The sequence below is a fragment of the Rhinolophus ferrumequinum genome, chromosome 4 (assembly GCF_004115265.2).
Source record: "Rhinolophus ferrumequinum isolate MPI-CBG mRhiFer1 chromosome 4, mRhiFer1_v1.p, whole genome shotgun sequence".
NCBI classification, from domain to species: Eukaryota; Metazoa; Chordata; class Mammalia; order Chiroptera; family Rhinolophidae; genus Rhinolophus; species Rhinolophus ferrumequinum.
The window spans coordinates 88,272,238-88,299,439 of record NC_046287.1 but is presented as its reverse complement, the minus strand read 5'-3'; the positions used below and the strand labels follow the sequence as shown (position 1 = coordinate 88,299,439).

The window sequence follows — 27,202 nt, the reverse complement described above, 5'->3', positions numbered from 1 at the left end:
TATTGTTTGATAGCACTGACTTCTTGAAATCACTAACAATGAACCTTAAATTTGGTGTTGACTTTAAGAGAAAAATATTTAGTCTGGAATATGGAAACTAGCTTTTTAGAATTACATTCAGAAATGCTGCTCATTTTTCCCTCCATATAATTAACACAGAGTATCTCATGGCTTTGAATGCAAGGCCTTTTAAAAACATTTTAAAACCTTAAGAATATTGAAAGTCCTGAAAGTAAACATATGGTCAGTTCATTCACAGTCCAAACTGCTCTTGGGGGAGCGTCATATTTTTTTTTTTTTTTTTTTTTTGCTGAGAAACTTTCAGAAAATTAGTCCAAAGATGAAGGGTCCTGTTTTGTTTAGGTGGGGAGTTGCAGTGGCCCCTGGTGCACAGGCCTGGGGCGGGACATCCTGAGGAACGGCTCTCCTGGCTAGAGACGTAATCAGGCTTGCCTTTGCTATTGTCCCTTCCTTTCTATGACATCACATGGCTTCACGAGGCCTCCTACCAGTTTCTCAGAATTGCACAGGACAATCCAAATGTTAACCAGATTCCCTTGCTTGTACAGCAGGCCTTTTAGAGCTACTGGGAGTTCAGAGTCAGCATACCAGACAGTTGAGAACTGCCATCAACATTTTAACACAAGATACAGGGTGTGGAATAGAGAGGGAGGGGAAGAGAGGTGCCTTTAGGGTTAACCAGTGGTTAAGTTGTTCTTTGATATTTATCAATAGAAAACATTGACATTTGCTTTCATCTCCCCTGTTGCTTTCATATATGTGTTTTAAGTTTTTCTTGGGTTTGTTGTTTTTTACTAATATGTCAACTACATCAAATATTTTATAAATCAGTAAATATTTTGCAAGACCCAAAAGCACGGAATACTGCTAGGTTTACGGATTTATGTGTCAAGTGTTAGGGAGGATATCACAAGGGAGAAACATGCAAATGGGGAAAGCTATTATTAGGAAATGGAAAGTTGATATTTCCATAGCACTATTAAAATGGCCATGATAATGCCGTTTTTCCTTCTATACAACTGGTCAGATTTCAACATTTATTGAGAGTTTATATATAGTACCAGAAGGAAAGCTCTATGAGGGCAGGGATGTGTGTGTGTGTGTGTGTGTGTGTGTGTGTGTGCGCGCGTGTGTGTGTATTACAATATATATTATATATTTTATGTATTATGTAATATATAATATGTTATACATGTATATTGATACATATAATGTATACATATATATATTTTTTTTTTTTTAACTGCTGAATCCAGTGCCTACAGCAGTTTCTGGCACATAATAGGCATTCAGTAAATATTTGTTGACTGATCGAATGACTGCTGGATATTGGCTAGACCCTGAAGATGAGATGTGTAGGAAATGCTCCCTGACCTCAGAAGGGCACCACCCAGTGGAAGATCCAAGCATGTCATCAAGCCGTAGAGACCGATTCTCAGAGTGGGGTCACTGCCCCAGCAGCATCGCATCCTCTGGGGCCTTGTTAGAAATGAAGCTTCTTAGGGCTCACGCAGACCTCCGGACTCAGACACCGGTGGGGCCTGGCGTCTGTTCGCAGGCCCTCAGGTGATTCCGATGGCCTTCAAGGTTGAGAGCTGCCCTGTGGATGTAACTGTGGGAGCAGTGGTGGCACAAAAAAGGACAGGCATACACTCTGGGGCGTCCTGGAGAGACAGCCTTGGAGAAGTGGAGGTGCTTACGGTGGGTCCTGAAGGAACCCAGGGAGCTGTAGGCAAAAGTAGGGACGAGAGGAACTTCTGAGGGAAAGCAGTGGAGATAGTTGGTCACACTGGGAAGCAGGAGAGGGCAGTGACTGGGGACGCACAGAGCGCTGAGCTGTCGCGGGAGCCCCTGGCTAACAATGGCAACTGACATCTAGTCATTCTCAGTCCAGAGCCTTTGTCCCTTGGCCTGAGAAATCAGGATTTGCACTGAAATAATAATACATCTTGGGAGGATAATAGTAAATTGATAATTTGTCAAGAATAGCCCTGCATCTGTTTACTACCAAGGGACAACAGAATATGCCGACATGAGGTGGGGTAAGCACGGGCCTGGTTCAAGCCACACCTGCCGTATAGAGTACACACAGGTTTACGTGTATTGTTTCGTTGTTTTACTGCTAAAGCTTTTCTGTGAGTTTTTCTTCCTCAGTTAGTTTGCATATACCCTTCTCTCATAAATCTTCTTCATTTTTTGCACGAACACATCTGCTTTCGGATCTGCCACAACACCTCACTTTTGACGCACTTTAGCGCAAAGGGGTAAACACCAATTTTTTTTAAAGGTCTGATTTTGTCAACAGTGACCACTCTGCAATTAGCTGCGGCTGTTACTATTGCTGTTTAGGATTAAGCATCATTTAGTACCTTCATTTCATGTGTAATATTCCTGAAGTCTTTTTACTTTTCACTATCATTTTAAATTCTATCATACTTCAGACATATAAAAAAGTATATCGTTATAACAAATACTCATGTACCCAATATGAAGCATGAACATATACTGACGCTTAGAGTCTTAATCATAGGTAATTTTTGTCCTCTTTGGAGATCTAGGTTAGAGGTTTATTTTGCACCTTTTCTACACTGCTTTCAAGGGTACATCCTGGGTTCCTGAAAGACGGTCCACGCTTACTGCAAGACCGCAGTGTTTCAGAGGCCAACCGAAGAGCAACTCAATACCGTTACCAGGATTGCGCCCCCTTCTAAGACGGACTCCATAACCAGTCTGTTTCACTTACTTTATTACCTTCTGCCTCTCAGATGTCTTCATTCTCCTTAGCCTGGGATACTTTTCCTGATAGGAAAAGATAACCAGCTGCTCTGACCTGGGTGACCCAGTTCTGGTTTCCTGGGCCAATTTTTGAGAGTTTTCTAACTTCTTTGTAAGCTGAGCAGACTGGTCTCCTAACAGTTGAACTGTGATGCTTTGTACAACATAGTGAAGGAAGGGTCCTAGTATGGGTAATGGGGGACACCTCAGCCACCTGCAGACGTGATTCGGAGTTATGGCTCAGGCTACCTTTATAATTTACTGACTCTGGGATTTAAGCCTCTGTTATTTCTGGCCGACATCTAAATGTATGGTACCATTTATTCAACTCCTGAGCACTTAGGAGCCAAACTCTGTGCTCAGCTTTCAGCTCCAAATGGAAACAGCGTCATTTGCTTTGGATACTTTTTAAAATAGAGGAAATTGAATGTTCACTGTCAAATGTCACAAATTGAATTCTGAGAAGTTTAAAAAATGTATCCAGTAGCAGAGTGAAAAGATGGTTTATATTCTAGAGTTGACAGTGCACATTTTTAACCTCCACCAAAAATTTAAAGCTATGAGTTAGTTACTCAAAATTCTACCTGAATGATGTGCCAGAAAACCCTTCACTGATATTCTAGAGTAGTCATACTGCCTTTGCTAGAATTTTGTCTTTGTTTTTATAACACAAGAAAATCAACATAGATGAGGGTTTCTCTCAAACCTTGGCACTATTGGCATTTGGGGCCAGATGATTATTGTGGGGTCTGTCCTGTGCGTTGTAGACCATTTAGCTGCAACCCTGTTCTCTGCCCACTAGATGCCAATAGCAACTCCCCACCCAGTATGACAACCAAAAATGTTACCTAAGGGGCAAAATCATCCCTGCTGAAAGCCACTAGTGTAAACTAGTGTATTTTACACTATTTAGTGTAAACTAGTAGAGTATAAGTGTATATTTTACCACCGTGTTTCCCCGAAAATAAGACCAGATCTTACAATTATGATAATTAGGGCTTATGTTCGGGGGATGTCATCCTGAAAAATCATGCTAGGGCTTATTTTATAGTTAGGTCTTATTTTGGGGGAAACGCGGTACGTGCCAATACTGTATCAGACTTAAGGGCCATTTCATCTAGTATAACCATGACACCTAAGGCTTTTTGTATGGTCAGGTACCAAAGCTTGAGGACAAATTCCACTGTACCATCTTCAGATGTCTTAAATAAATTAGGTTTAGAGTGGATGAGTCAAAAGCAACTTGCAATCTCCCATTTCAATTTTCATTTAGAAGGGTAAACGTCATAACCTATAGCTTTTGCTTTGTTTTGTTTGTTTGTGCTTCAGGTTATTGATACATAGGAATTAGACCATTTTGTAAACATCCTCAACATGGAATAATTTTTTCTACCTGTTTCCAAAGGGTAATGGAAGCTCTACAGAGTAGCTACGCTTACCTGGATTATACAGAAATCTATCAAAAGTTCATTTGTGGGGTGGGGTTTGGTCACAGCTGGATGTTATATAGAACCAACCTGACTTGCCCTCTGGAGCAGAGAACTGAATCTATTATATTTGTCTCCTAGCACAGAAAAGTGAAATCCCTGCTCCGTGACCTTAGCTGGCATACACACTGTGGCTTATTTTGCAAGGACAGAGCACACTGTTCAGCATGATCAAATTTTATCTTATCGGTTGACCAAGTAGGCCTTTAATTTCTCGTATCAGCATTTGACATGTATCTTAAAGTGATGATATTTTTAATGCAATTATACTGTTGGCTATTAAAAATCCAGTGGATCTATTTAATATTGTGTGGAACTTTTCTATTATTTAGGCCGATTTATTGAATATCCTGCCCTTCAGTAAAACAAGCCCCAGTTAGCCTTACCGGTTGAAAATGAGGCCCATTTAAAACGGACTATCCTGTGCGTACTTTAATTTAGAAGCTGGTCCATAAAGATGTATTTACCATGTTTAGTGAACTACATTTAAGTAGACTCAGATTTCAAGGGAACTTAGATCTCATCTCCTTTGACAAATCTGGAAATGGGAGAGTCCAGAAGGTAAAATAATTTCATAAATATTAGTTAGAATATGTTAAGGGTCTAATCAAGCATTGTCAGCAAATTTTTTTCCATTTTCAGTTCTGTTTTTAACGTAAAAACACATTTGTCCTATACACATTGACACGTTGGCTGATTTTAACATGTTACAGTAATAAATTCAAGGACTTCCATTTTTACAAATTTTGTGGTTTTTAGTAAAATTATACTTACACATTTTAAATGATCAAATAGCTCTATAAACCTTACTTTGAAATAATAGTCTCCCCCTATCCTATATTTCACCCCTCCTCAGAGGCAACCAGGCTCAACGATTCTAGCTGATTCTTTGTTATCTCCAAAGCTCCAAATAATATGCCTGTATTTTCCCTTAATAGTTTTTCAATTTTAGGCAGTGTTGTTTGAATTTCCATTATGGAAGACCGACCTTGCACCTCACTCTCCTCTTCACACACTTCCTTCCTTCCATCTTCCCGATACTGTTAATACTTTTATTTTGGTCACATCCATAGTCACTGTTTGTTATTATAACAGTGTAAATGCTATTCACAGTTTTGTTATATTGTGTACTACGATTGCTTTTCCTTTTCTTATTGAACTTATTTGCCTGCATTTTAAAATTATCTCTTTTTTATTTTTTTTGGATTGGTTTTCTATTTTATTACAAATCTGTAGCCAGACTCTTCTCCCAGTTGTGTAACCTTCTCTCAGTACATGCAAACACATTAGGTATCCTAACAAATTCTTCTTTTTGAAGAAATCCCTCCGAGATCCTTCTGATTATCTCCAGTCTGGACCGACTGCTCACTAGTTTTGCTGCACAGGTGTCCTCTGGGATGCTCCCTTCATAGCTACCCTGGGGATCCCCTGTTTCCTGAACCCGTTTCTTTCTTTCTCAGTTTGGTGGGGCATATCTATCAGAAGATTCCTGAGAAAGAGTACATGGTGGTAAGATGACTGTCAGACGAGATTATTATTGAGGAACTGCTAGGATACTGTGAGTATCTGTACGTGTCTTTATTCTCACATTTAATTGAGAGTTTGGATATAGAATTGTAGATTGGGAATGATTTTCCCTCAGAATTTTGAAGCCATTGTTTTATGATCCTTGTTACACTACTGGAATGAGTTTCAAGAGTTGGATTGAAACCCCAAGTGAACGAGAGTTACTCAGCACCAGATATTCTAGAACAATGTAGCGTCACGTGCAGCGGCAGCCTCCTGGGACCTGACATTCACAGGCACATCTTCTAAAATGTCGTCACTGAGTCCTCAGTTCTCTTTGTCCTGTAAGTTTATGTTGAAAAGAAAACAAAAATCCTCTATTTTCATTTTAATGATTTTTGTAGAGAAAACAGAGGTAAACTGATATGTTCATTTCTCCATTTTTGTATTTTCTGTAATGTTTTGTCTTAAGCATCAAATTCCTTTCCCATTGCATATAACACTAATATATTTACTAATATATTTAGTACAAATAGCCACCCCATAATGTCATTATGCATCTTTTCCTCGGGGATGAGCCCCAAAGGTGTTGTGTCAGGGAAGCACCTGTTCTTTGGCCAAGGGTGGTTTTTTAAGACTCCACAGAGGTGAGGTGTACCTGAAAAATGTGGACTTTCTGAAAAACAATCTTTGGGGAGAAAGTTAAATCTTGTTTGACATCACTGTGGCATTTGGATGTATTCCCATTTGTTATTTCTGATTGTGTATTTTAAAAGGCTTTACCAGGCTTACTCTGTGTTTTGTATCTAGTGTTTAACTCTCATCACTGCTTGAATTGGGACAGTAGGTGGCTTCAGGCTCAAGTTTACTATAGACCTAGGTTATTAACCATAGGCCTGCCTGGCTCACCTGGCACCTCCCAGCCATTTACCTGGGTATCGCCTACTGAACTCCCCAAGAAGCTTAACCATTTAGTTTATGAACAGCCTTGACAATAACTCAAAATATGGAAAGGAAAATAATCATCAGTGAGGGACGGCTACAGTATTTTAAAAATATTTTAGGATGCAGTCGAGTGTCGTTTTTGTCTGCAACAATCAAATTTGTGGAATTTTAGTGATTTGTAATGCTTCTGTACAATAGAAAAGTAGTGAAGAACTATTGTCTGCATCTGTTTCTGCAATGGTACCATCAAAACTGTGTTTCCTATGTGATGGTAGAAAGAACTGACTAGTGAAAGACTAGTGAGTATATATAGCTACCATTTTGTAGCAGTTTTAATTTTAATATACCACTTAAAGTTACAGCTTTCACTTCTGTAAGAATGACTGTAACCCAGCAAGTAACCATTCCTGCAAAACTCTTGACTTCGTCTGCCAAATCTCTTCAGTTTGGTCAGCTTTATTTCTGGCTCACTAAACGGCACCAACACTCTTCATTATACACATAAACTTTATCCTTAGTGACACTAAGCTACATAAGCATTGTTTCTAATTTTCCTGAATGTTTGTTTCTAAACCCACCTACCATTTTGGGGAGGAAAGAGAAAGAAGGGAGCCCATGTGGGGACAGAAGCTCCTTGGTGAGCATGGCATAAAGGAATTTGTTAGGGAAAGCACCTGTCTTTCCAGAAGGACATAAGCCCAGACTTTTCCTGGAATATCTCTCCTCACACATACTTCTCCAGCCACTTTAGCTGTTAAGGCAGCTGTGTTTCTGCAAGTCCCTACCTTCAGAAATTAGGGTCCCAGCCAAGGTGAACAAGGGAGAAGGCTAGGTTCCTCTCCGTGCTGATGCCCACCCGAAAGGTGGCCAGCCTAGGATGCAGCCCAGGGCACAGGTGCAGGAAGGAGCCTGTTTGCCGCAGAGTACGTGGAGACAGACCTGGCCCTTCCTGGCAAGCAGACGTGTAGGGGTGGTTCCAGCAGCTTGACGCACCTTGTGCAGTCTGATGTGCCTGTTCATAGGGTTTTAAAAAAGCAAGGGTTAAGCCAGAAGATTCGAAGGTACTGTCAGTGCACGATGCTGTTAAATCTCAAGAAATTTAAACTCGTGAGCAGAGGGCCCCTGTATAGCAAGTCGTGACTTCTGACCAACTTTGTTTCATCTCTGACGATAACCAGGGGTAGTTTTCTGGGTTCTTTATCCAAACATCCCACAACTCAATAACAAATAGTTCTGAGCACTGACTGTGCCAGGCACTCTGCATGGGACCCAAACCCAGAGGAAACCTGCCCCTGTGGAGTTTATAGTCTAGCTGGGAGACAGACATAGATATTCATGAAGATAAAGGAAAGATAGCTACGTGGAAAAGAACTCGTCTCCCAACAAAACAGGCACATGTCCCTTCAGTTCTTGCCCACTTCCTACAGATTCCTAGTGTAGTTATGAGGGCACCATTGGTTGTACTTAGTGGATCCAGAAAGTTGTATTTGTTTACATTCTTGAAAAATCCTGCATGCTTAAGCAGGATATATTTAGGAAACCATCTGGAAGGACAGAAAAACAATGATATCAAAAATGCAAATAGTTATAATCTCAGATACAAGTGTGTCTGTTGACCAGGACTTTTGCCATTCCTGCTTCATTTTGATGCCGAAGCGGCTGGCCTCATAAAGGGACATTTTCTGCTGAGATTACACACTTTAGCATCATCTAATGAAGGACCCATATGCAGGTTGGGGTATTGGGTGGAAAGAAGTGTTTTCTTTTACAAAACAAGCAAAAGTTTTCTATGGGCCAGGAATTTGGGCCAATTCTGCTGGGCAGTTCTGCTGCCTATGGCTGAGGTCGCTTGAGGCCACATACAACTCGTGGCTGTGAGCAGGGCCCAGCTGGGTGCTGGGGCAGCTGAGGCTGGAACAGCCAAGAGGCTCCGTTCACATTCTGACACAACTGGGGGCTGTCCAAGCACCTGCCACGCGATCCCTCCAGCGGGAATCAGGCCTCTTCACCTGGCGGCTCAGGGCACTGAGAGGACAGGCCCATTGTTCACGGGTCCATCCAGCCTCGCCTCGCATCAGGTTTGCTGAAGTCTCATTGGCCAATGCCAGTCATGTGGCCAGGCCCAGAGTGTGCGTGAGAGGGGTCAGCACTGGGCAGGAAAAGCAAGAGGTGTCGTTCATCGGGGGCCATCTAAGTGACAGGCTGCCGCAGGCTGAGCAGACCACCGAAGTTAATGCCTGTTGAAAATCAGGCCACCTGTCCTGGCCCCTGGGCAGAGTTCTGTTCCCAATGCTGCTACTTCTAATGGAACTTTTCACCTCCCTAATGCTTATAGCAATGATAACAGGCCAAATACTTTCAAACTGAAGCGTTGATGGTGTTTCTTAAGAAGTTATAGTCGTTCAAGTCTACAAACCCAAATTTTAGTTGGCAAACCTGAGAGAAGTGTCCTGGATAACATTCTGTGTTGCTGCATGAGTGTATGTTTCTGAAAAATTGTTTAAAAATTTACCTTAAACATGCTAGGGACAGCCATGATTATAACTACTATAAAAATGCCCAAACCGCAATTGATAGGGAGAAGGCTCACATTTTAAAATGAATACAGGGCAGGGAGGCTCTACCTTTCTTGGCTGGGATTGCTGCCAGAGTGACAGACACACCTCAGTTCTTCCTGCGTACCTGGTCCCTGAGGACGGTCCAGAATCACATGCCATCGGGCCTCTGCAGACCATGCTTTTTGAGAACTCCTTCTAGAAGTCATTGCTCGTGGCCTGGTAATGGCCTGGTACATGCAGGAAGGCAAACCTGCGGTTCCAGCCCTGCGCTGGCCAAGTACTCCTCCTGCCTCTGGATGACGTGGGTTCTGAATGAGCTAAGGGGGGAGAAAAAAGGGGATACAGAGAATGCAGGTCAGCCCTTTCTTTTAAAAATGCCTCAGTGAGAGAAACACCATCATCATCAACAGCAAATGTTTACTAAATCTACTACTTTGATCCAAGCTCCCCAATCAAGAAAATGTGAATGTTCTCGGCCACAGAAAGAATGAAATCTTACCATATGTGACAACATGGATGGACCTAGAGGATATTATGCTCAGTGAAATAAGTCAGACTCAGAAAGACAAATACCATATGATCTCACTTACATATGGAATCTAAAGAACAAAATAAAACAGAAACAGACTCACAGATACAGAGAACAAACTGATGGTTGCCAGAGGGGTGGGGAGTTGGGAGACAGAGTGAAAAAGGTGTAGGGATTAAGAAGTACAAATTGGTAGTTACAAAATAGTCACAGGATGTAAAGTACAGCATAGAGAATATAGTCAGTAAAGTAATAACTGTATAGTGCCAGCTGGATACTGGACTAATTTGGGAAAATTACTGCATAAATTATATAAATATCTAACTAATATGCAGTACAACTGAAGCTAATATAAAATAATATTGAATGTCAACTATAACTGAAAAGGGAAAGAACTAAGGGAGGGAGGGAGGAAGGGAGGGAGAAAATATGAATGCTGATGGAAAAGAATGTACTAGCTTAAATTGCCTAGTCCATTTTTTAAAGAAAACAGATCTTCAAAGAGCTGTTTGTGTTCTAAGTGGCAAACAAAATAATAGTCCATTAAACGGGTACTATTTATTTCAGGTAGCACATTAACTTGAATGTGGGAGTCTCCAAGCGGGGAAGTGGGTTCTCTTTACATGCTAGAATAATCCATGATTTATGTACCTGACGACCTTTTCATAGCCCTTTGCACAGTCGTCGTATTTATGACTGTTTTATAAAACTCTGAGTATAATTTTGCTCTTGAAATGGATTATAATGTTTTGCTGTGGTGACTGTGCTTGTTTTGTCACATTTAAGGTTCTTCTAAAGTCAAATACCGGTACTTCCTTAGTTGGAGCAGTGAGGCATTGTGGGAAATGGGGGCGGGGAGCTTGCTGCCTTACGTTTCCACTCTCAAGACTGGAACTGTGAAATCACCTGGTCCAGTGTTCCTAAAGGGGTGTTCGCAATTTGAGTGTGATCGTTTTCCACTGGACTTTCTTGAGCATAGTGGAGATTGAGCACCCCTGGCTCACACCTACCAAAAGCCATTGGAATCACCCATACATCTGGACAACCACCAAACGTATCTGGGGGTGGGGTGGGGTGGGGTAGGATGGGGGACAGCCCTTGGCTGAGAACTGCTGATCAATCCAAGCTCCCACGAAAGGCTGCAACTCCCCTTCAAGTGTCCTCCAACGATAGCAGGTCAGCCGGGCTCGGTGCTGACACCCCCGGCGATGAAAAATCGCCACCTCCTAAAGCCATGTGAACTCGACTCATAACTCAAGTGTTATTTTGATCGCACGGCCCCTCCCCCACCGTCATCCCCTCATTTCCATCATTCGTCCTTGGTCTGTAACACAGGCCTCTTTGTGTCACATCCGCTTCCACATGAATGCCCTTCAGTGCTTGAAAAGAGCCATTGTGTTCCTGAGGCCCGTGACAGTCTCCCACCTCTCTTGGAAACTTACTGTGTCATTTTCATAGGTTTGCATTTTATGGTAGAACACTTTCTATATTCATGTAATTTTCACACCATGCTGTAGGAAGGCGTGATCATTTCCACTTTACAGAAAATGAAATGGAGTCTCAGGTTCAGTGACCAACCCAAGGCCACACTGCTAGTCATTGGCAAAGCCACACAAGTCTAGTTCTTCTCCAAATTCAGTGCCTATCACAATTTTCACAGTATGCACTAAATTTTGTCCAGTCTCTCCTTCTCTGATGTCTCCTTTCTTTCCATCTCCAACTCTGCTTGTCTCCTCCCATGGTAGAAAGAATCAATGGCCCCAATTTTTTACCCTTTACCATATGGCTTTGCAGGTTCCTTCCATCAACGTGGAGTATATTTCTCCACCCGTGATGTGGGGTTCACATGACATGAACAACGTCATTATGACCGTTCTGATATCAGGCCCAGGAAGCCTTGAGTGTCCCCACTTGCTCTTGCATTCCTGCCATCACCAGACACAAGGAGCAGAGCCATCTTAGCCAGCCCTGCTTAGATTAGGTGACCCCCAGCCAACCCACAGACCTGCCAGAAAACATAACTGGTTTCATTTAGCTTACTGAGTTTTTGGGAGACTTGTTATGCAGCAATTGCTAACTGATACATTTCTCCAACCTTCAGAAAACAAAGACTTCACTTTTATTCTTCATTACCTTAAAGCCTGTGCACAACATCTCATCTTTTGTTTATCCCAGAAACCACTACTACCTTTCTGCCCCACTTTCCTTGTGGCAAGGTGCTCCCAAATCCTAATGGCCAAATCCTGCTTGGTCCCTGCAGTCTTTAGTGCCTTGTGCCATCTTGCATTTCCGAAACTCCTTCTTTGGCTTTCATGACACTTCCCATGTTTCTTATCTCCCCCTGTCCTCCCAGGGGTCTCCCCTGTGCCCTCTTCCCTCTTGCTTTGCTTCCTTCTCTCCAGGGACCCCATCCTCTCCCATGAGCTCAAGGACCACAAAAGCACGGACAGCTGTTTCCAACCCCACATCTCTCTAAAGCTGTGTGTGCATGTCCACATGACAGCTCCCCCAGGAGGTCCTACACGTTTTACCCAGGGAATGATTGCAGGCCAAGTGGAGGAAGGACTAGCATGGGGAGAGACCAGTGGCCAGGGCTCCAGACAGGAAGGTACCACAAGAATCCAGGCAAGAGGTAATGCGGCCGGACTCGGGGCATCAGGGTTACTAGAAACCCCTGAGCACCTGTGCTTCTTACTTGCAGAGTTAGAGTTTGGTTTTTGTACTTGGCTGTAGGACTTCACATTTATCCTTATAAATCTAGCCATGGTAGAGTTAGCCTAGTACTGCAGCCTGTCACACTCCTTGCTAACGTCATTATACCCGCTAATTAGGCATCCATCCTCCCCAGACTCGTGACTCAGCCATCTGATCAGTTTGTTACTTCTGTGCCACTCAAGTCATGGATTCCACTGACAAGAAAGAGCCTGGCAGGAAGAATACTGTAAAGACTGTTATTTGTTTTAGCCACCAGATGGCTGCATGTCCCAGAAATTGCTGCAGGTCCAGCTTATAAGTGAAACTAGAATTTGAGCCTTGTTGGATTCTGTGGGATTTGCAATGGGGCGTGGGGAGTGCAGAAGGACACGGAATGAGAGCATGGCCCACTGGGGAGCTGCATCTGGTTGGACGGCAAGGACTCGGAGGTTGAAAGAAGGAAGCGCCTTGAGAACAATTCTGAGGTGCAATAGGGAGGCACAGAGGGTTTTAAGCAGAGGAGTGACAATCATACGTGTGCCCTTAATTAAACAATCACTCCAGCATCAGTGTGGAAAACCCATCAGTGTGGCGTGAGAAAGCAAGAGGGGGAACTGGGTGGCTGTTGATTGGTTCAAAATGAGAAACGATGAGTGTCTCGACCAGCTGCCAGCGAGACTATAGTGGTATGACTCCCCTATCCACTGCTCCGTGGGTGTTCCTTTTTGGCCTCACCATGTCCTGCATTCTCGTGCAGGGAGCGGGACTAGAGACCTCGCATGACACATGGCACAGCGAGCAGGGTGTGGTGTCAGCCAAAGCTCCTCAAAGGTAAAGGAGCAGTGTATATGTATGAAAGCTCAGTCTCAGGAAGCCTGTGAGGAGTAGCGCCGGGAACAGGAGGCACGATCTGCTTGGGAGAAACGTGACCCCTCGGTGAATAGGTGGTCCTCTCGAGCCTCTGGATAGCACGCCGCCCTGTTGGCCGTGGCGGGCGTCACCTTCCTCTTGGTGGGTGTCACCTTCCTATAGTTGTGGGCATCCGACACCGAGGCCTCCACCCAATCGGACGCCTGGCGCAGCGAGCAGGCTTCCGGCCAGGTAGGAATGGAGTCTGACTCTGGGCAGGTGGACATGTGGCCCCCACACAGTGTGTGGTGTCCAGTAGCCACTGTTCTCAGGAGTTGGACCCCCGAGGAGGGAGGACATGGAAGGTTCTCCAACCAGCATAGGCCAGAGAAAGTGAAGGTTGTCACGGCCCTGTGAGCTGGGAAGCACTTGCTGAGGCAGCTGGGATGCAGCACTTGTAGGTCCAGGAGGAAACGCTTGCTGAGTCCTCCGTGGGAGATGCGGGTGAGGTCAAGGTCGTCCCTCACCCCCAGGTTGGGGAGGACTTGGAGCCCTCGCCCTGCGGAGAGGGCACACATTGTGAGGCTAACGCACAGCCCTGGCGAATGACTGTGGACTATGGGGAATTGACTCCACCCCTAATTTAATGGACCGCTTGACTGTTTGCTTGGGAACGTACCACCATGTAGTGGAACTGGCGGATGTTTGCATCCTGGGTCTTGAACAGCTGCCATGGAGTATATGTAAGCACCTTGGCTGTGCCTGAGAAACCCTGGCTGTGCCCAGAAAGTAGGTGGACATCGAGGGACACCCCCTGGCACATTACTTGAACTGGACTGCAACTTTTTCTCATGAGCTGGGTTCCTGACACGTGGCCCCTTGCAGAAGACGCTTGTCATGTGGATTGTTAGGTGAAATCCTGTAGGGGTGGAGTGTGGGGACAGAGACCCAGAGAGCAGTTTCCAGGCTCTCAGCCTCATGTGAAAAGGTGCTGGCTCGGGTAGTAGATGGCCATCAGCTGTGACTAGTTGGCCATCAGCTGTAACCAGTTAGCCATTGGCCACTGATAAAAATGCCGTGGCTGAGCTAGCAAGGGCGGATTGCAGTTAGCAAGGGGTTGGTTTTTTGGCAGAGAAGCGGACTGGGGACCAGAGACATCCGCATGACAATGAGGGTCTGAACAAAGGTGACATCTGTGGGGAATGAGAGGAGGGGACAGAAGAATGTGACTGAGTTGAGCAGAAAGAGGGCAGGGAGTTAGCAGGATCTGCCAGCAGTGGTGCCAAGGGCAGTGATAAGGAAAAGACACAAGTGAAATGATGATTTATAAAGAATGAATCATTCATTCATTCAGAAAAGTCCACTGAGCATTTACTATGGTGCAGACACTGGGCTAGACCCTGGGGATGTGTTCATGAAGAAAATAGACATTGCCCCGTCTCTGGAGGTTTGTGGCCTGGTTTGGGAGGTAGCCCCTAATGTGGTGGGAGACCAGGAGCCAGGAGTGGATATTTAAGCTGATGGGGAAGGACGAGAATGAGAGGCAGCCATACAAAGAATTCTGGGAAGATAGTTCTGGGCAGAAATAATAGCGTGGGGGAAGGCCCAGAGCAGAAACTGAACAGCAGCCAGCTTTGCTGGGACATCCTGGGGGAGGGGAAGGTAGGAGGGAAGTGGGAGGGTTTATTGGTTTGGGAACACCCATGACCACTATCTCACATCGTGTCCAAGAATGAAACCACACACAGAGGGCAGTGGAGAAACAGAGAGAGTCCTGATGACATGGTTTGAGTTCCTGGATCCAGCCATGCCTGAAGCTGGTATTACCCTTTGGAGTTCCCAGTTATGTGAACATCTTTTTTCCTTAAGCTAATTAGAAATGTGTTTCTATCACTTGCAACTGAAAAGGTCCTGACCCAAGTCTCCTCCAGACCTATGATTGGGGCATCCTGAGCCAAGAGAAGAGATTGCTTTAAGATGAGTCAGAGTATAAACACCCAGAGGCTGTGAAAGATTAATGAAGAAAAGCTGCATCTAGGAAGGGTAATATGGTCAAATGATGAATTTTTTTTAGTGGGGCGGCCTGTCCAGGTTGGATAACAAAACAGGAAAGAAGATGATAGAGAAAGAGCAACTGAAGATGGTCGACTTCGGTAAACTGGAGAATAAGCTATGTAAGGAAGAGATGAAGGAAAGGCATTTCAGGCAAAGGTGGATGCATTAATCCTGGAAATGTCGGGATGTCCTCCCCCCAGCCTGGAGGAGACGGAACTGTGTGGGTGTGTAGAGAGGGAAGAGGGAGATGGTTGCATGTAAGGGCTCAACTTTTACAGAGAATATATAGAAACCAGAGTTGTCATCTCAAGTAGGGGGTGCTCTGAGGTGAAGTAGGATTGAGGGTTTTGAGGAGTTTGGCCACAGGAAATATACAAGGAAATCGGCAAGACAGAAATAATATTAACAACCCTTCTAAGAAATTGTTTGTCTCATCAAAATCTCCTCGCTCTAACTCGGGTCTTGTCACTTTTTGTGACTTCTTGTCTAGTTATCATTCTTCTGAAACACAGAATGCCTCACTTCAGGTGGGCAGTGTCCTCTGAGCTAGATTTTGTGTGTCTTACTCAGAGGAATATCTGTTACGGACTGAATATTTTTGTCCCTTGAGATTCATATGTTGAAGCCCTAACCCCTGAAATGAATGTATTTGGAGATGGGACCTTATGGAAATAATTAGAGTTAAATGAGGTCATAAAGGTGGGGCACTGATTAGAAGCCACGTGAGGGCACAGGAAGAAGGTGGCAGCTGCCAAGCCAGGAAGAGAACCTCGCCAGGAACTGAGTAGGTCAGCTCCTTGATCTGGGACTTCCAGCCTCTAGAACTGTAGGAAATAAATTTCTGTTGTTTCAGCCACCCAGTCTGTGGTGTTTTGTTATGGCAGCTGAGCTGACTCATACAGTATATGGCGTGGTCTTGAATGATGAAGAGGATTAGGCTTGAGCAGGAGCGCGCTAACAGGCTCCTAGGACCACATATGCCCCTAAGGACAAAACGTGCTTTCTCTCCTGTGCCAAGTGGAGGCAGCAGAGGGACGGAGCCCCCTATCTGTCCATCTCAGGACATGGCAGTGAACACCTAGTGCACCAGGTGTATCTTGCTCTTCCCTTGACCCGGAAGAGATCTGCGCCTCTTCCCAATGACCTGGGAGCTGACAGCGGTGGGTCCGCCTCCTGGGAGGAGACAGGAGATGCTTGCAGACTGTGAGCAGAGGCTGTGGAACTCGGGTTCTTGGCTGGCTCACCTAGAGCTGGGGTTTGTTTGCCTGATGGTCTGCAGCCTTTTGGACCCTCACATGCAGCCCCTGGATGGAGTCAAGCCCTAACCTAGCTGCCGCCCCCCCAGCTTAGGGCAGGGCATGGCTCACGAGGCAGCAGTCACAGCTCCTCCTGTCCCTTTCCTCCTTTCCTGGAAGGTGGAGGGAGAGAAAGGCTAACAGTGGAAAGGGTTTCACTAGGCAGGGCAGGTACTCGACACGTTCTGGAACCCCACAGCCCACAGCCTTCAGGCAGCCTGGGCAGCTGCCATTCTGTGGTGAGTGGACTGGCACAGACTCACCTCCTGGGGCAGGAGGGGGCCCTGGAGAGGAGCCCCGAGGAGGGGGCAGCATCCAGCATGGGAGGAGCTGAGGCTGCCGGGACAGCTGGGGGTTGTCTCCAGGGAGGTGGCCCACAAGCTCATCACTGCCTTTCCACAGGCAGCTCAGACCCGAGCCTGGCTCCACACCATGACGCCTGGGCCAGATTCTGAGCCTTCCGTACTAGTAATGGGGTGAGGGAGAGAGCCTGCACCCCCTCTTTGCCCTGGCCCCCTCCTCTAGGCGCCAGTTTCCTGGCTGCTCAGGCTTTGAGCTACGCCTGGATTCAGATAAATACAGCAAAGCGACAGCTGAAAAAAGCCGCTCTGCTTGGAAGCGGTCCCTGGTCAAGGTGAAGGGCAGCCTGGTGCTGCCAGATGCTGCCAGGAGGCTGTAGGCACGGCCCTCTCCTTCCATCCACACCCTGGGCAGCACAGAGTCTCATTCATACAGACGGGCTGTGGCCATGTGAATGTCATGCTCGGTGCCTGGAAAATGGCAGAGGCTCCTTTCCCCACAGCGGGAACAACAGGCTGCAGTTGGGGCCTCGCCTTTGCTCCCACAGCTGGGGTCCCGGGCAGGACCTCAGAGCACAGGGCTGGGGAAACAGCCCGGCCCTGGCAGGGCAGTCAACCACCCTCTGTCCCAATGGCACTTTTAAAATGGTGTGTCAGCCTGGTCTTTGGGGTAATGGAGATACCAAACCTCCTAATGACCAGCTCAGGCCGGCATAGCTAAGTGGCTCAGACAAAGACAGATCAGTTCTGCCATGTCCGGGCCTGGTGTAGACCTAGAAAGACCCCGATGGCCATCAGGGAGTTAGGACACAGGGGCTGGCACAAGCGTGGCTGGAGCTCCTGCGCCCCAGCTGCCCTCATCCCTGACTGTACAAGAGGACGAGGCCGCAGCAGAGGGACATGGTTTCCTCCTGAGCCTCCCCTGCCAGGTGAGGAGAAAGTTTTCAAGTAAGTTGACAGTGCGGATAAGGTAAAAATACACGGGAAAACAGGTAAAAGGGTTCCAAGGCGTGGATTACAGCGAGAAATGGATGTCTTCCTCCTCATTCAGACTTCAGTTGCTCCAAAATCCTAGTGATCCCCCAAATCAGGAGCTTTTGGCCTTTCTTGAGCTCCAGACTCATTTGTCCATCCGCCACCTGGACCTCTCCACGTGATGTCTCAGGCAGGGGACACCTGCCTGGTCCAGTGCTGAACTCACCATTGCTCCTGCAGTCCCCTCTTGGCTGAGCTTGTCACCACGGACTCAGGCCTGTGAGGCACCCCCTTCCCGCCCTTATGTTCTAGAAATGGTGTGGAACCAAGCCCGGTCCATGGTAAGTCCTAAATATCTTGGCTCTTCCTCTGTCCCACCACATGCTCACTGGACACCTTTGGGCCTCCCCTTCCACATCTGTAAACGCAGGGCACCCACCTCCTAGAGTGGTTCTGAGGACTGAGCTTAGCATTCATGAAGCACCTAGAACAGGGCCCACGCAGAGCAGGGCTAAGTCAGCAACCGCTGTCCCTAGAGCGTCCCCAGTGCCGGCTCCCCGTCGCTCAGCGCTGCCCCCTCGCGGGAGGCTGCCATCCTGTGGAGCCTTCTCGCTCAGACGTGCAGGTTTGCATATCACTTCTGCTTAAATGCCAGCTGCCTGGACAGCACCCAAAGCTCCCTCGCAGCCTCCGCCCTGTGTCCACACGCCGACCCGCGGGGCACAAGCCTGGTCTTCTCTGAGTGCCTGCGCTGTGTGCCCCTGAGGCCCCTGCCCAGATTCCGCCCTGCAGCGGGATTCCTTCTCCCACTGGCGGTGAGCCCTCCGGGTGCCGACGGAGCCCACGTGGGAGCCTCTCCTGGGCGGCCAGTCACGCACTGTATCTCGTCGACTCCCAAGACCACCCTGCGAGGCAAGTCCTCTTTTCACCTCATGTTACCAGGAGGAAATGGAAGCTCGGGGATTCTCGAAATGAAACACCAGTCGTGGAGCTGGGATGAAGTCCAGGCGTGGCCGTCCCAAGTCCCTGGGGTTCCATCGACTTTGCACAAACCCCTCATGTCATTTTGGAGGCAAAAACAGAGGTCTTCGCGAGGGGAAGGACATTCGGAAGCTGTGGCCACAGTTCCCTCAGAACAGAACAGAAGCGGTGGGTTTGTGATGTGTAGATGTAGCTAAGCTGGCACGTTTCCAGAATTAATGAATTTGGGTTGGTCCCAAGCGAAAGTTGTCCGAGTTGCAAGGGGATGTGAAGTGACAGCTACATTTACACAGGGAGGTGGGCGTGCAGATTGCAGACCGGCTGGCTCACCCTACTGCAGGGAGAACCCCCCTGCACCTCCTCCTTCAGCTTCTCCTGACCTGGGCTGGGCCTGGGGAGCTCCCCGGTGAATGGTGCTGTCCAGCGGGCCACATCCCGGAAGGTGGAGGCTGGGAGGAGGAGGGCAGCGTGGGTTGCAGACATCGCCATGGATTCCAGTTCTTCCTCCTGGGCTCCCCCTTCAGGTCTGTCCTCCCTTCCCTGCTGACTCTGGCCCAGTGCCTGCAGCTGCTAAGCCTTACCCAGCCCCCAGGCACTGAAGGTCTCACCCCTCAGGTAACCCTGGTGTGTCGCTCTGTGGTCCTGTTCCTGGTCTACCCCTAACGGGCATGGAGAACAAGTTCAGTGGGTGTTGGAGTAAATGAATAAACCAAACATTTGAATAAATATTTTGGTTGCTTTAGGCTTTAAATTTCAGAGGAACTGAAACTAGGAGAACTCATTTTGTTTTCAACCTTCCCTGAAGATAAATGAATGGTATTACAACATGTTCTTCCAAAGGGCCCCAACGTTCACAGCTTCTTAACATGGCTAAACCGTGCAGTGATTAAGTTGCAATCAATATGAATTGACTTCTGGTAAAGGAGCTGTGACTTTTTGTGTGGCTCTCTGTGACTTATTGGAGGGTATTGGTAATTGCACACGCTCCTCCCTGGGAGGCAGCGATGAGGGCCAGACGATGCCCACAGGGATAGAAGGAACTCCCTTCAGAACGTGTGCCTTGTGGTAGCCTGTGGTGCTGGGCCACTGAGGAATGTGAAACGCAAGAATGGCTGGCTGGGCAGCAACCGCTCCTATCAGCAAATCTAAGCTAATATCATTAGGTCCAATAGAAAAGGAAAGCCAAAAAAACAGAAGCAGGCGCAGAAGTGGTCTGAAATTAATACCTGTGTAGTCAAGGGATTGCTCAAAGTGACGGAGAAATTCAAGGCTGAATTCCCTATCCTGCACATAGGTCTTATTTGAGTTCCCAACCATCAGACAACCAAGTGGAGCAAAGGGGGGTACCCTTAAAAGAATCTAGGTTTTGAACCCTTTCCGTTGAGTTACCCTTTAGCTCGGGATTGCAGGGTTCCCTTTCTGCCTTGGTGGCCATGATGAATGAGGTGTCTGTCCCCAGCGCGGAGAGCAGGGGCCTGGACATCAGCCTGGTTTGCAAAGATATGGACTTTGGGATCAGACCTGCTGTAAATCCTGCGTCTGCTGCCAGATGTTTGATCTGGAGCAAGTTACTCCCCTTTCTGCGATGCAGTGTTCTCCTCCGTCAGTGGAGACTGACACAATAGTCTGCACAGGCCTAGTTCAGGCCAGGCTTATTCAGTTTTACTTTGCTTTCATTACGGTATTTACATAACAGCACTTTCCATATTTCAAAACAAAATTATTTTGTTTACACCCACCTTTCATCTTTTCAATCTTCTTAGGAAGACCAAGTCTGGCTTTTCAAGGTCTCTTTATATGTTTCAGCCCTTTACGTAACTACAGGCCCTCAGTACAATATCCAAAACCTTCCTGAAAGAACATGGATGAAAAGGTGGTGATTATTCGTGCCAAATGTACAATGGTCTTTTGGATAAAACAGAAAAAAACAAGTAAAAGATATAAAAATCTTAATGTCCTCTAATATAATAGACTAGAAAGATCTGTAAATCTACTTTGAAACAACTATGTTTTCATATTTAAAAAAATGCTAGTAATTTTTGTATTTCATTTTCCTTCACATCGTTACCCTCACTTTCAGGTCTTGTAAAATTTCCAGACTGCGCACTGGCTCAGAGCAGCCGTGTCTCACACACAGTCCACTTTGGATAGTGACAGAGGCTTTGGAAAGCTCCCCAGCATGTGTGTGCCCCCAGAGCCCTCCAAGGAAGCAAACCCATGGGGGCTGGCAGTCAAGAGCAGTTGGACAAGGGCTGTGTGCCCCTGGCCTGGTCTCCAGGGGAGTCCTAACGTCTGGGCAGACGCCCGGCTTTAGCCCAGAGCCTCGTCCAAGAACATTACGATCTCAATCCCTGCTGGCTTCACTTTAGGACCTTAACCCCCAGAAGCCTTCCTGGCTGCAGGCAGGGAGGGCACAAAGTAATTCCTGACACCCTAGAGCTTCCCTGCCTCACAGCCATGAGGATGAAAGAGGGAAGAACAGGAGTTTGGCCTCAGCCACTGCGGGTTTGTATCCTACGTCAAGCCCACGCTGTCTGGGATCATTAAGCTGCTCAGAGCCTCAGTTCCCTCAAGTGTAAAATGGGAATGACTCTGGCTTCATGAAGCATCGATGATGTGATGTGTGTGTTTAGTGCTTGGCCGGCGGTGCTCGGTCAATGGCAGGATGCTGACAGTGGAGCACACAGGACTGTGTGGGGCCGCAGGGCAGCCCGAACGCCCACCGAGCAGCCGCCTGCGCCGCCTGGGGCTTTCCCCGTTGGGAGCGGTGACAAGAACACAGACACAGGACACGCAGAGGAATGAAAGCAACCACGGAGCATGTGCCACCTTTTTATTCAGTCAGTCTTTATTTTAAATGTGTGCTTTTGAAATAGCTTATTAAATATGACCTTTTCAAAATTCAATTCTCACAATATTTACAGTGAATTTTGTGCAAACATATTTTGACTGTGAGCTTCTTGCTCCCCCTTTCACGTTAATAATTTACAAATTTGTATTACAACAAAACCCCAGCCACTTCATTTATTGCCCCTTAAGACTCTAGTTTTGTTTGACGGGGACTAAACAAGGATAAGGGGTTGCTAGCAAAGAGCTAAGTCAAGCCCCGAGGAAATAAAATGTTTTATTTATCAAAAAAGGATTATACCGATGCCTTGCTTTCCAACTGAAAACACATGTCCCATGATGTTGTCAGACAGTATTTAAGCAACTAGATAAATTTCCAATGGTTTTTGTGCCTTCGTATTTTTTTGTTTTGTTTTTTAATATTGACACTCATCTCTTTTAACCATATCAGCAAAACCAGAAAATCAAATTCTAAGAGACTCTGGGCTGTCTGGGAATGTTATAAAAGTAATCAGGCTTCAGTGATTAAAGAATGAAGGTCATCAGATGGGCTGCCGCTGACCCTCCCAGGCTGGCACTGGCCAGAGCTGCTACAAGCAGGCCCCGCAGGTCCACACCATCTGCCTCAGGGTTCCACGCTGGGCACAGAAGAACAGTACCTGTGCCCCAGCCAAGAGGGTGAAACCCTGCCAGATAATTCTTCAGACGTGAAACCTACGGAGAGGACTGATCCTGGAGGGGAGCATTCCCTTTCTGGGTGGAGACACATCTGGCTGAAGAACACAGCACCCAATAGTGTAAGAAGTGAAGCTTCCCACAGAAGGCAGTAACTCATGATTTGGAAACAGGATTAGGAAAAAAATACAGGTTAATGATTGTTCCTTTAACTTCTTGTAAATACAGCTTCAAAATTCCATTTCACATACTTGATGTCTGAAAACAAACCATGACAGTTTTTTTTTTTTTTTTTGGTTCCGTGTCTTTTAAAAAAGACACAAATTAACTCCTTAATCATCCTAGTATGCAAGAGAGTATTTGGGACCAACATTTTACAGGTTTTCAACCTTTTCACTGAAGACTTTGATGGGAAATTAGAGTGACAGCTTATAAGAAAATAAACTGAAAAATTTTTTTTTAGTCATTTGACAGTTTTTCCATGCATTTAATCATTATTGCCATCCCAAAGGCAGCATTTCCTTGTTTGTAAGAATGGTCTAAAGACCTGTGCAGCCCTCTGGACTCCTGGTTTTGTGCGCGCTGGCATCCCAATGCAATGATTCCTACTCTAAAACACACTTTTACCACAAAACATGTTTCCCATAATAATAATTATGAATGAAATATCCCAAACATTCACAAATGCTAAAGGACTACAATTAGCGGTGTGGTTCTTAACCATCTGTTCCGAATTCTCAAGTGACCAGGTCATACCACGTGTCCTCTGTGCCCTGTGCGTCGCTAATCTGTCCTGCTTATATTTGGTTGGTTCTGTGCTATCCCCAGGGCAGGGTGCAGTGGGTGGTGGGTGCCAGGAGTTGGGCATGCTCAGGACGGACTGTGGGGCAGCGAGCAGAAAGCAGGGCTGAGCAACACATGCATTCTCTAGGAAGTCAGGAATTGCGAGTTACAGTTAGAAGACATGGGAGGGGACAGGAATATGTGATGACTGAAAACCTGCATCTTATTTTCTCTGATCTTTCAGTGCCTAAGAAATGTGTTTGTCTAAGTGCCTATAGGTAACATAGTTTTGTGCCTTCTGCCACCATGGCCAGCTCTCCTGAGAACTGAATCCTCTTTGAGGACTCAGTGACCCATCATTTGGGCTCCTCCTCGGTGGCTGCCCGTGACTGAGGACTCAGGTCTGCAAGCCCACGACCCTGCTGTCTCTCATCAACAAAGGGTTACAATTGCTTTTATCAATGTCTAATGTATAATGCTCTGATTTCACATAAATAATCACAGGCTTGATTAAAATGAATATATTATTCTAGGTTAATTTTTTTCATTCAGATGTTTATATTTCATCTACCCTGAACAATGGATTGAGAAAAAATAGGTATCTCAAAAGCCTTCCCAAGAATGATTACTTTTTGAAATGACACTTTTTGCATAAACTGAACAAATGAGATGGTGACTGTGGCAGGAAATGGGGTGAGACTTCAAGGGGCTGTTTTCTTCAAGTCTCGAATCTGTTTAATCAAGTAGTTCTTCTCATCTGTGAACTGCTCATCATCCGTCCGTTCTTTTTGGAAGCCGCTCAGAAACTCAATGAGTTTGGGCTGATTTTTTAATAGAATCTCCACAATAGGCTGCGTTTTGTGAGGACTGGCCACGAACACCTGAAACACAAAGAAACAAATACAGAGGACAAGGGATGCACCCCAGGGACAACGCGGTCGCACCAGAGCCTCACGCGGCACTTGTGTTAGGAAAATGTAGAGAACCCGCACTGTACTTCCTTTGAGGAAAATCAGTAATTCCCTTTTCATATACGTTTTCTATATACTACATAGAAATATATTTAATATATTTAAAATCATAATAAATATAGTGAATATATTCAATATAATGTATTTAACATATTGAATATATTCATCTGGCTCAAAATTCAGAAAGGGCAAAGGTGAAAAGTCCCCCTCTCCTCCTCCCCCCTGGAATGTTACTGTTTTTTTTATATATGTGGAGCTTTAACATTTACAATTGCCCAGCTCCAACTCCCAAAGATTCCAACACAGCAGAGCTGGGCAGGAGGTCTGGCTTCTGTATTTTTATCAAGTTGCACAAAGATTCTTATGTGTACTCCTGGTTGAAACCAAGATCCTGGACTAATAACTCAGCTATACTAGAAAAGACAGCTACAACTATAACAATAGGACACAATCACTCAAACCTATAATATTGATGGGCAGAATATTTTGCAATGGATGTATTTATAGTTAGATGCTACACATATGATGACATGACCAGAATACCCATAAAAGTACTGATTCTTGTGTAGCTCTCTGGTTTCACGTTCTGGGTTCCTCACTCTTCAAAAGGGCTGAGTATTTCACTACCAGCCCCGCTGCCCACTGTCTCCACATCCTGTACCTCCCGCAGTGCACAACTCTGCTCTGAACACACTAGGAAGGATCGGTTATGGGGACAGTAGGGGCTCCAAAACAGCAAATGTGGGGAGGGAGAAAACGACACAAAGAAGCTCAGAACCTATGAGAAAGGAGTAGAAGGCTGCAGAGCTTCACAGGTGGTGGAAATTACATTAGATTTCTGAATTTGGAACAGAAAGGGCTCGTGGTGCAGATGACATGAGAGCTAGTCTATGAATCGGGTTTTCTATTTCTTCCTGAGTCAGTCTGGTAGTTTGTAAGTTCCTAGGGACTTGTTCATTTCATCTAGGTTACCTAATTTGTTGATGTACAATTATTCATAGTATCCTCTTATAATGTTTTGTTGTTTTTTGTTTTTTTTAATTACTGTAAGGAGATTGAATAGGCAATCAAAAGCCTCCCAACAAAGAAAAGCCTAGGACTAGATGACTTCACTGGTAAATTCTATAAACTTTTGAAGAGTTAACACCAATCCATTTTAAAACCTTGAAGAGATTTTGAAAATGGACAGAGAGAGAGAGACAGAGAGAGAGAGAGAGAGAGAGAGAGAGAGAGAGAGAGAGAGAGAAGGGAACACTTCCTAACTCATTCCATGAGGCCAGCATTACCCTGATACCAAGCCAGACAAAGATATCATAAGAAAACTACACACCAACATCCTTTATGAATAAAGATGCAAAAATACAAGCAAACCGAGTCCTGCAATCATATGTATTAAAAGGATTATATGCCATGGCCATGCGGGATTTATTCCAGAAACACAGGTTGGCTCACCAGGATAAAATCGATGTAACATACCACATGTACTGGGCTGAATCGTGTCCCCTCAAAAGATGAATATTCAAGTCCTAATCCTTGGTCCCTAAGAATGTGGCCTCATTTAGAAATCGGGGTGTGATCAAATTAAGATGAGGTCCTCCTGGGTTAGAGCAGGCCATAATTCAATGACTAATATCCTTATAAAATGGGAAATTTATAAGGGAAATTTGGACACAGAGACACACAAGGATACACAGAGGAAAATGCCATGTGAAGATGGAGACAGAGATGGGAGTTATGAATCTATAAGCCAAGGAATGCCGAGGATTGCTGGCAACCAGCAGCAACTGGGAGTGAAGCATAGATCAGATTCTCCCTGAAAGCCTCCAGAAGGAAACAATACTGCTGACACCTTCATCTTGGATGTCTAGTCTCCAGAACTGAAAAAATAACTTCGTTGTTTTAAGTCGCCCAGTCCTTTGTTACGGTAGCCCTAGCAAACTAATACACCACATTAATACAATGAAAGCAAACCACATGGTCATTTCACTTGATGCAGAAAAAGTATTTGACAAAATCCAACACCTTTTCATGATTAAAAAAACCCAAAATACTCAACATGGGACAACTAGATATCCACATGCAAAAGAATGAAGTTGGGCCCTTACCTCATACCATAAATAAAAATTAACTCAAAATTGATCGAAGATCTGAATATAAGAGCTAATACAACTTTTAGAGGAAAATATAGGGGTACCACTTCATGACCTAGGATTTGGCAATGTTTTTTAGCTATGACCAAAAGCAAGAGCAATAAAAGAAAACTACATAAACTGAACATCAAAGTTTAAAACTTTTAGAAAGCTGTCTTATTGTCTGTATCCCTTAATTGACACATATCTCAGAAATGTGATTTATGGAGAAGAGCAAATATCATGACCACAATTCCAACTAAGAATATTCTGCTCTCTATTTTAAGCCCGAGTGCTTTCAATGGAAGTTAAAAAGGGCATATCTTACTCACATATTCATTCACTTCACTGAAGCTCTATTTTGCCAAGAGGGCTGTGCACTAAATCCGGTGCTGGAGGGCTAGTCTGCTTTGCTCCCCTTACTGTCTGAGAGGCGTGCGTGCTGTGGAGCCTGGACTGCTTTGGACATGGATTTGAAATTGGGGCTCCTGTTATAGTTACACGGAAGTTACACAAAGCAAAATTTCATTCCGTGAGGGTGTAAAATAAGACCTTTTTATTCTAGAGGCTCACTACCCCAAATGAATATGAATATGAGTGACACAATATTTAGAATATTTTGACACTATTTAAAAGTAGTTGACGAAACATTAAGTTGATATAAACACTTTTTCACTGTACTGTTAACATTTCTGGAGAAATTATTATTAAATCTGCACATAGCTGATTCCTAAGTTCACTTGGTCTCAATTGCTTTCTCCGTCAATAGACAGGTTTGGTACATTGTGACTAGAACAGTTGGCTTGTTAAAAAAAATGGGTCCTTAAG

At 45.4% G+C, this 27,202-nt stretch overlaps 1 protein-coding gene across 5 annotated transcripts in view; it reads right to left on the bottom strand.

Moving 5' to 3' along the window:
• Positions 1-22,215: 22,215 nt before the first annotated feature.
• Positions 22,216-27,202, bottom strand: part of CAB39L (calcium binding protein 39 like) — a 131,613-nt gene continuing 126,626 nt past the window's right edge. For all 5 annotated transcript variants that reach the window (XM_033105193.1, XM_033105194.1, XM_033105192.1 and 2 more), the window contains one exon: positions 22,216-24,155. In XM_033105193.1, the coding sequence (XP_032961084.1) occupies positions 23,976-24,155 (180 nt within the window). In that variant the 3' untranslated portion in view covers positions 22,216-23,975. The remainder of the gene's footprint in view (positions 24,156-27,202) is intronic.